General features: G+C 33.9%; 1 protein-coding gene and 1 long non-coding RNA gene across 2 annotated transcripts; both read right to left on the reverse strand.

The window, feature by feature from the left end:
- Nucleotides 1-3,687: 3,687 nt before the first annotated feature.
- On the reverse strand, nt 3,688-7,181 carry LOC137388686 (uncharacterized). The gene is made up of 3 exons (XR_010977993.1): nt 6,462-7,181; nt 5,428-5,562; nt 3,688-4,023 (listed from the first exon to the last, which is right to left on the reverse strand). It is a non-coding gene; the product is annotated as an uncharacterized lncRNA (long non-coding RNA).
- A 1,597-nt stretch (nt 7,182-8,778) lies between these two features.
- LOC137388759 (cyclic AMP receptor 1-like) lies at nt 8,779-12,068 on the reverse strand. Its single transcript, XM_068075209.1, has 7 exons — nt 12,019-12,068; nt 11,805-11,892; nt 11,493-11,627; nt 10,984-11,110; nt 10,315-10,453; nt 9,754-9,888; nt 8,779-8,883 (listed from the first exon to the last, which is right to left on the reverse strand). The coding sequence occupies exons 2-7, from the start codon at nt 11,879-11,881 to the stop codon at nt 8,801-8,803; spliced, it is 696 nt and encodes a 231-aa protein (XP_067931310.1). The 5' UTR covers nt 11,882-11,892; nt 12,019-12,068; the 3' UTR covers nt 8,779-8,800.
- Nucleotides 12,069-12,390: the final 322 nt, after the last annotated feature.

The following is a 12,390-nucleotide window of genomic DNA, read 5'->3' on the forward strand; positions in this document are numbered from 1 at the left end:
TCTCTTCTCCAAGAGGGAGATATTTCTCTACCTTTTCTCTTTCTCTGCTGGCTATATTGTAGTCATTGGGTACTGCTATATATGATGCTATATATATATATACATATATACAGTATATATGATGATATATATATATATAAACTTCGAGTAAAATTTCCACACAGAGTGCTAGATATTATAAAATAGAGCCTGTTATACAGAAACGGAAGTTTAAAACTTATGGTTAAAACACTTTTATTACTACTAGTTTCATGATCTGAAGGAGCAATCATCAGATAAAATATGTCGATCAACTACAGGTTTTTATATAATAGAGGTTAGGTAGCTAACAGATTGAAATTTTTAACTACATAGAGTCTATGGTCTTACTACAGCTTATGTCTTGTGGTTGCATAACAAGAATTTGTCTACATGTCTGTATGTAGATGACAGTTCATTTCGCCTGTTCGGTGTAGCCAACTCAGGCATTCGAATGATGTAAAACTTTTCTCACAAGCACAAGTTACTTGTCTTAGTTGAACATTTAAATGATGTTGCCTTTCTAACAATTCTCCATCTTATATTAAAATCAATGTTGTTCTCCTTAAAGCTCCATACGTATTTACTCAATTCGGCGCTAGATCTCTTTTGTGCATGTCTAAATGTTGACCACAAGTCAGCATCTTATTGTTAATACGCTGATTTTTAATACCCGGACAACGCCAGAAGGCACAGCTAGTATATATATACATGTATATAGATTTCAAGATCTATATATGTATATATCTATATACAGTGAAACACTGATAACTCAAACTTCAAGGGACCGAGCAAAAGTGTTCGAGTTATTAGAGCGTTCAAGTTATCAGGACAGTCATAAGTGCACGTATTTATCAGTAGATACATGTACATATACAAACTATATATCAATTAAAAGCATAGATTGATTGTTGCAAGTTAAAGGGTCTCTCGTGTGAAGTTTTGAATATTTTTAATCAGAAAGCATAGATATTTCTCTATCACTTGAGATTTGTTTGTTGCTTTAGGTGATGTGACTGCCAGGACATTCTCAGATTAAAATTGGCAAAACTTGATCGCGGTTAAAACACTCAGAAAAAATACATACATATTTTTCTACCGGGTGTTTTAACCAAGATCAATTTTGCAGTAAGCCAATTATTACAAAACTGCTTTACCATTAAAAACCCATTATAAATTTTGCCGATATTACTTTAAAGTTATCCAAATTTTATCTTGCTTTTTTTGCATTCGGAGGGCTTATCGCTAAGCGGATGTTTGGTAAAATTTGATTATTGCAAACTTTTAGAAAAGTCGTTAATGAAAATATTTGTCGATGTTGGTAATAACGCAGCCTAAGAGCTACTAAAAGTCGATGTTTATCTCTATGGCTTGGAATAAAGTGATATTCTAAAGCGATAGTAACAACCGTCTCGGTAGCCGTTTGGAAAAAAACTGTTCGAGTTAACGGAGTTTCGGTCGAGTTATCTAAAGCCATTTATCATTGCGGGGGAACGGACCAAGCAAATCCATTTGAGTTAACCATGTGTTCGATATATCCGAGGGCGATTTATCCGAGTTTCACTGTATCTATATACAGCGGACGTTTTTGAAATAAGTTTCACTGTATATAGACACAGTGAAACTCGTACTGTATCTATATACAGTACGAGTTTCACTGTATCTATATACAGTATACAGTATATCTGTCTGTTGGAAATCCGGCTATAGTTATATTATTAGAACAGCTGAGCTGGACAACAATACAGACTCAAAGTCATGGCTTACCGTCATTGGAAGCCTAACCTTATTAACTAGCTTAGTGGAGTTTTCCATTGGCAATATGCCAGGCCACTAGCTTAAAAGGTACAGTAGTTTGACAAAGTTTTAAAACCTTTAGTTCTTTTTATTTTTCTCTTAATTTATTTTCAACTACCCGACACACTTTTCTCCTTATATGTACTTTGAAAGTTACAATGGCAAATGTTGTTATATGTTAAATACAAATCAATTTTCTGTCCAAAGACTAATATTACACGGGCGACGGCGGGTGGCACACCCAACTAACAATTTTACGTTCCCAGAACGTTCCAGGGATGTTCCGAAAAGTCCCAGAAACGTTTCATCGTAACGTTGTCACAAGATTATTTGTAGACACATTTTCAACGATTCAGCAACGTTGTGGGAAAAACATTGCTGGAACGTAACTCTCACAACGTTCCATCAATGTTGTGGGAAATACTTTGCTGGAACGTATTTCCCATAATGTCCCTACAACATTGTGGGAAATATGTTGCTGGAACGTATTTCCCACAACGTCCCAGCAACGTTGTGGGAATTACGTTGCTGGAATGTTACCAAATGATCTCGCATAACATTCCCACAATATTGGGAGAACATTGCGTAATATTCCACGAACATTTCTTCCATAATATTGTCTCAAGGCTATTAGCTAACATCCCAGGAAGGTTACGCGTAGAACATTGGTGGGACATGCGTAGGGATTTTCCATCTTTGTTATACAATATTCCTAGCTACTGCGCATTGCTTTCCTTGCCGCAGTAATCTCGTTGAGCTAAAAAGAAATTTAAAGGCATACAAGGTGATGGGCATTGGGTTCGCTCTACTAACGAAATGATTTACATACGCGTCAGCTTGTCAGACGACACGTAGCGTTAATCAATCGGTAGATAGACTATCACCACACATCTGACACAAAGTGTATATGTGGTGACCTGGTCTGTTGCGACGTGTTCACACTGTCGTGTCCTATTTGGGCCCTCTACATAACGGATATCCAGAGCCTAATGGACCCTAGTCATTTTTGCGATATGTCTAATGAAGTGCGAAAATTGAAATTTGTAGTGGTTTTTATTTCATTTACATAAATCATTCAGATTTATCATTATTTCTTTTCATTATTTTGTTTGTTTTTATATCTGTAATGAAAAATCTATAAAATTTTTAATTTGCTTCATTTTAAATAATTTTTTGTTATGAAAGGGTGACAACTTCTAAAAATTAAATCAAGCGTTTTTGTACCATTCTAGCTAGAACGTTAGAGGAAAAGGTTTGCTAACGTTATTATAACGTTGTTACAAAACATTGTTATCGAATGTCCCCGCAATGTTACAGGATTGCTACTTTGAAATGTTTGGGTATAAACATTCACATAATATTGTCTTCTAATATATTCGGAACAGTATGGCGTTTCACCATTATGGAACATTCAGCAGATGATCTGGTGCAAAATTCCTGCGACATGGGGAGAATGTTACAGAATATTCCACAAGCATGCCTTTCATGATGTTGCCTCAAAGATATTAGCTAACATCCCAGGAACGTTTTCGTGCAGAACATTAGTGGGGTGTAACTGTGTAGACAATTTCTAACATTTTGATGTTTCACAGAATGTTCCTCTAATGAATTGCGTACAATGTTACTACAATGTACCGAGCATAACCGTCGACAATATTTTTTCCTTAAGCTATACAACATTCCACCAACATTACGTCTCCGACGCAACCTAATTTTTCTATAATGTACCATGCTTAACCTTCACACAACATCTCTTCTCAAGGCTGACGGACATTCAACAAATATCGCACCTTAGATATATACAAAGACTATTACTAGATTATTCTTAAAATATTCTTTGTGAGCATCTCAATAGTTAGGGCATGGTTCCGAAGCTGTATATTTTGGTACAAACAGTTGCATGATATAATAACAGAAAATAATATGAAACACAATAAAAATATAGCTATAAAATGACTAAACTCTATATATATTGTCATCATCAAAACATGGCAGAAAAATACCACAACCTTTACACCAGAATAAACTATATATCAATGATACACAGAAACAAACAAGCAAAGCTATGATCATATTTGTGAATAATGCTACAGTCCACCAAATGCTTTACCACATTAGACTAAAGTTTTTCCAGCTCGTCCTTGGATTGTGGTGGCGAAGGCTGTTCTTTCATCCAACAATTCAGATTACAGTACAATCCTTTAAGGCCTGAAATGTGAAGAAGCATTTATATTAGCAGATGAGAACTGCTAAAAAGTACAGAATACAAACAAAGCAAATATGAGTATAAACTAAATATGGCAACAACATGTTAACAAAGTAATTATGAACATCGAGGTTGATTTGCCACATCACAGTGTCACTTGCTAGATACATGAAATAGTACCAGCAATACTTTTCTTTTCACTATTTGTGGGCACTCTATAATAAGGTAATATTGTCCACTCATTCAAGTTTTTGGAATCGCGATTCCTCATAATAGGCACAGGTGGATACAAGAGTGCACAACCACCATATTTTCAAAATCATCTTAATCAGCTTTTTATTTAATGGCTTCATAACTGAGCTTTTTATAAGGCTGCAACTTCATATTGGCATATTATGAAAAATGCACAAGCATATCATATTTAGGGTTGCGCTAATAGTAAGTTGCTTCAGAAGCAACTAATGTCTTAGTCGCATTGTTCTTATGCTGAATTATCATTTTAATAATTTGAAATTTAAAAAAAAGTTGTTGTAGAATAGCAATGCGGTAAATTAATTAGTAAATCTCATGTAGCCAAAAACACGAACTTGGACATATCCATTAAAAAATAATAACAAACTGTAAGCTAACAACTCCGCATTAGTCGAGTTATTCACTTGGAGTAAACCTTTCTGATGAGACGCTATATGTGCAAACAGCTATATACGCAGGTAAATGAGAAGCACTGCTAATGCTATTGCAGATTGTTCCAAAGCTTTAAGAAACGCCGTGCAGATATTTAATGAAAAATTAAACGATAAGATTTTGTAAGTTTTAGTTGATCTAGAAGTATGCGAGCAGCCTGCCTTTTCAATTTCCTTTATAAGCTTGTTTGAATTAGCGCGTACGCTCTTTTAAAAATACATAGTCAATCGGCTATTGTTGCCTCTTACATATTGTCAAATTCTTCAATCATACCTATCTTATATCACAATCAAATAGCTGAAAATCATGTCATAAAAAGAGAAAAAGAAGCTAAAACTAGCTCTAAGTTGACGTTTTGGTAAAAGGCAGCACGATTTTCAACCTAACATGCTTATCACAAGTTATACATAATCTAACACAATGCAAACTTTCAAGAGTTGCTTTCTTAATTATGTACATGTGCACACAACTCTTAGATTTCCATATTTTCTCTGCTTAAAATTCTGATGCGCTAGGTAGTTAGTGTTGAAATGTGCTTCCAATCTGCCAAAAAAATCTACGTTTTGTACTACAGCATTTCTAAATTTGAAACTAATTTTTCCAACTTTCAATAACAAAAATCACAGTTAAAGGGAGAGTAACTATAGATCTATCGTAAATTCCAGAGTACAAGTCGAGATCTGAAGTTTGGTTCGAAAATCCTGGTTTTGACATGTACATACCGTGACCTCTTCCATGGCCCAAATCTTTTATTCGCTAATAGTTCAATCGGGATCAGAGGCGGGCAATGCGTAGCTGAAGAAATGGCATTCAAAACACCATTAGTAAGGACGCCTTTTTTGGCGCCGTCGGGAATACTACAATTAACAAAAGCCTGAGAGTAGCATGTTATAGTGAAGATCACAGAGAACAAAAAACAAGCACTTAACCAACGTACTGGTTCACCTCAATACAAGAACAAAACCGCTACCTCGGATAATAGGTATTCAACAGAGTAGCAATGCCGCAAGACAGATTTCTGTCAGAAATCCTGATTCATGTACAAGAAAAAGGTGTGAATGCCCAATAGTGGATGTGTCAAATGGATTACTGAAGTGTGGCCTTGTAGGCAGATACTACAAAAACCAACATCAAATTCAAAACATATCACGTAATTCCAGAAGAGAATCCTAGTGATGACATTTCGAATGGTGAATAATGGGGACCTGGTGTTCCAATCAGCTCACATTGAGTAGGATTACTGGTATTTCACTATTTTATAAATAAATTCCTATATGTGATATCATGTAATTTTGATTTGCAACGGTTTTTTAAAGTTGAATTTTACTAGAAATCGTGCCATGAATTACATTACCGTCGTATTTTTGTGCAGACACCGCAGCAATACTATTTAAATTCATGAAAGAAACGAAGTCACTGTTGGGATTCAAACACAAATGCTCTATGGTCACATCTTCCAGCGCAGCGAGCTGGAAGCTTGTAGGTGTAGCATAAAAACACACTGGTCAGTGCGCGAGGCGACATTGCAGTAGAAGGACTGGTCTTATGTACTGAATATTATATGGTATGTTTATCGAATTTGATATGGTTGTCACGACGTTAAGGGCTTATGGCACAAATAAACAAACTTTCCATGTAGCTGAATTAAAGCATATTGATAACATATTAGTAAGCCTACAACATGTATAATAAAAACACAGAAATGGAAAGTTTGGAATAGTGATGGAAAAATGCAAGAAATATGTCTAGATCTCACCTGTCCCACAGTTATTGATACCGATTCAATTGGTTATGGAGAATTCACTGTTGAGCCGAACCTGTGTATGGTTGGCAAATTGACCATAGTAGTGGTGATTGACTAGATAGCGATTAGACGATTAGTTGCAAGGATAATGGCCAGATCTTGTGAGATTCATTCTAAAAAATCGCAAACAAACCACATTAGAGATCTTGCAAACAACAAATCGATAAACTATCTATATGGTAATGAATCAGATGGACTTGGACTGAGATTGAACCGATAACCTTGTAGTTGCAAACCCTAAATCTGGCCACTAAAAACTGCTGGTTGGTCACTACTAATATTGCTCAACATTTTCCAACTGAATAACAAGTTTAGTAGCTCAGTGACTAACAACCATGTCTTTACTCATTTGATATATGCGTATAGATCTTCATCTTTATGAAATTTTAGAGACAAAAATAATGGCAAAGAAAGAATTCTTCAAATTAAGTTTTGGAAATGGCGTTCAAACTTGTATGAATTTGTCACATCAGAGTTGTCTTCTCTATTTTGTGGCAGTAAAAAACTATTAATGATTCACCATTACTCCGTTTGTCCACAACACACAGTCTCTCGCAATGAGATTTATTATCAACAATGCCTCTGAAGTAGGTAATGAAATCAAAAGACACATACTACTACTCGGTAACATGCTTTACACCTTTTTCCACGCATATATGGCTTCAAAGCCATTTCAATTCTATTAGCAAAAGCTCACTCAACCAGCAAAGGTGTTTTTATCAGTTATTAAGACATTCGATAACATCGCTGTGATACGTGAAAAAATCATATTAAAAGTTGTATTTCTCTTGAAGCACAGAGGTACAGTTAAAGAACGAAAGCAATATGTAACCCTTTTAGTGCCATAGGCCTACTCTTTTAATGAATTCCTGTTTACAGAAACGTGACATTTTAAAGACAAATTATATCCATTCTATGACCCGCAAATGCTTTTCAAGCTCTTTTCCAACGTCAAACGCATCCAAGAACGATAATCCACTGCAGTTTACCACCATGGAGTGCAATTATTTAGAAACAACGTCTTTAACACTCGGTTTTATTTACAGAGTTATATATACTAGCTGCAGCTAGTATATATATACATGTGTATATATACTGGAGGCTGTGCTCTAAAATAATTGTACTTGGTATTCATGAGTTAAACTTTCCTCATTTGTTGTGACTGTCCTAAAGAAAAAAATCATTTTGAAAGTTTGAAAACCTCTTTAACTTTGTAATGAGAGTGGAAAGTTCTGACCAAAAAACAACCAAATTAAACTTCCTAACGAAAGCCTTAAAGGAGTGTTCGCAGTGGCAAGACCTGAATTACTTATTTCCTGTTTTATCGTTCCATGATATGATGATTCAATTCAAGTTGAACATTTTTGAAAGCAAAATATATTAAATGTTACAATAATTAATAAGTTATTGTATAATCAAATAAAAGTTTCTATAGAATATTGGCTCGAAGTATATTATTGCTAAAGCTTACCAACGAGGTAATAATTTTGTTCCCAAGTAGATCATCTACTTGTGTTTTTGGGTATTTGACTATTTGGGTCTTACATATTTTATCTGATGACATGAAGAACTCAAGCTACAGCAGTTAGGCTATATCCTAAATATAAATAAAGAAAGCATTTTGGTTGGTACATACTTTGTTAAGTGTGATCTCTTCACTGCTGTCTCCTATTTTAGACAGCTTTACAAATAAAGCTTTATATTGAATGTTGTGGATTTCTATGGTCAATAGTATTAATCAGTTATCCAAGTATGCAGTCTGTTGATTCGGTAAGATTGATTTTTTAACATACATATAGCAGTCAAATTTACCTTCAATGGTACCTGCTGTATCTTGCCAGCAGTTTACAGTTTCATAATAATATTTGGAATTAACTTCTCATTGTTGCAATTTAAGTATAAAAAGATGTCTATGGTTTTACTGACCGTAATACAGTGGATTTCAGAAATAGTCCACATCAACTGGACTTGACAAAATTTATTTCAGTTGCCGTATATGCAATATACATGTATATTGTAATATATATTTAATATAATATATGCAATATATATATTGTTTGTATTTCATTTTTATACACAATATTAGAAGGAAGCGATTAGAAGATTAAAGAATTTCTGCCAAAAATGTTAAGTTTAAATAATTTTATCATAATATTTGAGCTAGTTAAATCAACAACTTTTGAAATAAAACCCTCATCTGCAATAATTCTAGATAGAATATGTGCGTGTCGTTAGAACAAAATTATAGTGGCAGTTTTCTTTGTGTCATGTTCCCTTTGCCGATCACTGTGTTAATTATCATTGTTCTGGTTTCTGGGCAGGGTGCTTGCAGGTGTGTCCAATGGTGTACCGGGCGTGTATTCTTCAATAAGCCCTGCATCACAAAAGATTTCTTAGTTGCAAAAAACATAGAAACTTCATTATATAATGCAGAAATTATATGCATGTGTTGAATTATATTTGCGTTTTTCTGTTTTAACTCATGAAAATACATTAACTTACAGGTATGTCTCATACTCTGGTGTATTTATATATGAAACTCTGTTACATAGTACAACAAAAGACTTGCAAAGTTTAAACAAAACTATGTTGTACAAAGCTCATAGGAACATAAACTTTAAAATGTAACCTAACTTTTATTCACTTTTTAGTTCTGTTCAATGAACAACAAAATAAAGTGGATACACTAAATGAAATAAAAACCTTAATTTAAGCCCCCCAAAAGAATCTGATATACAAAGCTTGCAGCTGATAAATTTGTAAAAGTTCTAAAACTTTCTTGTTGATGATATTTGTAAAGTTAGTAGTACACTTGACAGCAAACTATAGATACTCTGATTTCTGAACCAACCAGCATGAAGGATACATCATCTTTACTAAATAACCAATAGTTGTTTTGTGTATTAGTTTGTATTGATTCGTTAGCTCAGGCTACAAAAACATTAATACCAAAGATATACCATTTATTATAGTATTAAGGCTTGATCAGAGTTAGATCATAAATAATGAGCGATATGCAATTTAAACAAAAATCATTTTTAGGTTTATTGCAGCATATCTGGATTATAAATATTTTATTACGATTGTTGTAAACGCTTGAAATAAATGCTAAAAGGAAAACATGTTAATGCAGATGTGACTTTTGTAGAAACATTGACAACTTAAATACTACAAAGTTTTAAAAATCTTGGATCAAAAAGGTTTTTAGGCATTAATTTTTGTTGTTAAATAAATAGACGCTTACCACTTCCTGATGAAGCTTCATGGCTTATTATTCTCTTTAGTAGAGTTTTGTAATACTTCAGCCCTCCAGCAAACTGCTTTCTCGTAAAGTTGGAGCGATTACTGGTGAGAAGGACCAAGCAGCTTACGATAGTTCCTAAAGCAATTAAGACAGCTATACAAGGGATGATATAACAACTGCAGAAAAAGCACATCAGTAGATGCTCAGCATTAGCGGTGAAAAGATTATCGGTCACTGAGTTTAGACAGTATCTCTGTTATTTCCATTTCTAATAATCAATATTCAAATCTTAACCAGGCCGTAGCACTTTATGTAAAAGTACATAAGCTTTTTCAAGCCATTATAGAGGATGACTCCCAATGTATGGATAATTTTGAACAACAAAACTAGCATATTTATTATACTTGACTTTGACATATAATGTTTTATTTTTAATTTGTGTAGATGTGTTCACTGTAGGTTTGCAATTCAAGATCCAAGACCTACCGGCTTTTGTGTGGTTTCGTCTAATGAGGTCCTATCATAGGCATCCAATATAGAAGTGTATGAGATAAAACATACCCCACAAACTATTGATGACCAAAAGAAGCATCGCATTTCCAAATGTGGTCTGTGAAATTTGGGTCAGCCTGGTGATAAATAGAGACAAGGTGAGGAGAAGGTAGGCAGCCGCATATCCAGCCAATGGAACAAAATACTCCTACAAACAGTAAGAATTTGTAACATATTTATCATCTGGTTAATTTCTACCAAATTTATTTGAGAAATATATGATTATTCTAAACCCTAAATATATGGCATATAATATCTTAGATTATTATGTCTTGTGTCAGTACCTCTGTCTCAGCTTTCAAGCATGGCATATATGTAGTATAAATTCAGTATATTGTTATTGTGTCAAAAACAAACAATGTTATAGCATCTGCTCTTCATAAATGTTGGCGAAGAGCAATTTAATAAACTAAATGAAAACTTGCATTGAGAACCTTATAAAGCTGATGAAATTAAATTTAAAGTGCTCTGAAAATACTTATTATTGCAATTGTCACCATGTTTACTCCAGGCAAAATATACCAAAGTTTTGCAAGAAACTCATTGGTATCAAACTATGTTATAATGAACCAACTCTCTTTATATCTGGATTGGTTTAAAGTTAAACTTAGGTTTTGTGGAAACCCTATGTGGAGAGGAAACTCACTATATAGTTTTCATGTGGGAGTACTTCCTTACTTTTAGCTGTTGGCTATTGGTTTCTGTCAGGCTTCTGTTTCTGTCTGACCTTTTCCGAGTTTTCCAAATAACATAGCTAAATGTTCCAACCATTCCAATGTCTACAATTATGGCTGGAGCAAAATATCTACAACATAAAACAAAGTTTATTGAACACGTATATTATAATCAGATCATAGTTAGGCTGTGTCAAGGTTTAATGTTCCGCAGTGCTCTGTTTTGTTAATTGTGCAAGAAAAGCAAGATTTTCGAGCTTGTTGTCTGAAAGCATTTATAAGTATATCTTTAAAATTCATTTCATGTGAGAGTTCTTTTATAGTTGGTGAACTGAAGAGACATTTGATTGTACTGAAAGTGTTAAATTTACTAAAAATGTCTGCATTTGACTGAATATGTATAGCTAAAGGTATAGAACAATGACAGATGCTAGGATTATGTCAGACTATTTTCTATGGTATTTTGTCAATTAAGCAAAAGGGAAATAGGTTTTAAAAACATTATCGACTCACAGTAATATGCGAAAGATGTTGCCAGTGGTTGAGGAAGAGATCCAACAAAATGCAGCCGATAGCTTATAGTCGTCTGTGAACAGGGGTACGCACGCGACTATGGCAGGTAGTATCCATCCCAAAACTGTGTAGAGTCTGAATAAATTAAGATCATAATCCAGTTAATATAAAGCTTGAGTAAGTATAATCACAGCTGCTAAATCATAGTTTTTTGTCAAACATGCAAGGTTTCTTTTACCACTTTCCAACGTCAAAAATAAATCATGAAATCTTATTAAAAAAGGCCTTTAATAGGGAGTAAACTACACTTACTTTTCATGTTTTGAAGTGTTTTTCTCCTTGATCATGATAAAGTAAACAAAGATGGTCAGATTGCAAATCCAGATCATTTCAGCAAAACCTGTTAAAGGAAAATGTATAAAAAATAACTTTTAAATATTTTTTTAGAACATATATGCAAGTTTTGAAAATGCAAAAGCAAACTCCAAAATAATTTAAATTATCATATTTTTGATTGATATCTCACAGAAAAATTGAAGGAAGAATCCTTGAGCACGACAAGAAGGTGTCCCAGAATCTTCCGGTCTTCCAGAAAACTGTAATATATTTAGCAACTGTCAGTGAACCACTTCAACTGAAACTTTCTAAATAAAGAAATATCAACACTTATTACTCCGCTTGTCTATCTAAAATGGAATATATAGCAGGATGATACATGAGATATTCTGTTGACTGAATCATGTTGTCAGACTCACTTGCAGACTTAAAGAGACAGTGGTAGATTAGTAGACAATAATTGTATGCTGTTAGGAACAGCAATAACATTCACACTACATCTAGCTAGCTGTGATTAATTACATTTGTCAAACATAAAATCTCAATTTCATTTAAAAACATT

This window comes from Watersipora subatra, chromosome 2, assembly GCF_963576615.1.
Source record: "Watersipora subatra chromosome 2, tzWatSuba1.1, whole genome shotgun sequence".
In the NCBI taxonomy this organism is placed as follows: Eukaryota; Metazoa; Bryozoa; class Gymnolaemata; order Cheilostomatida; family Watersiporidae; genus Watersipora; species Watersipora subatra.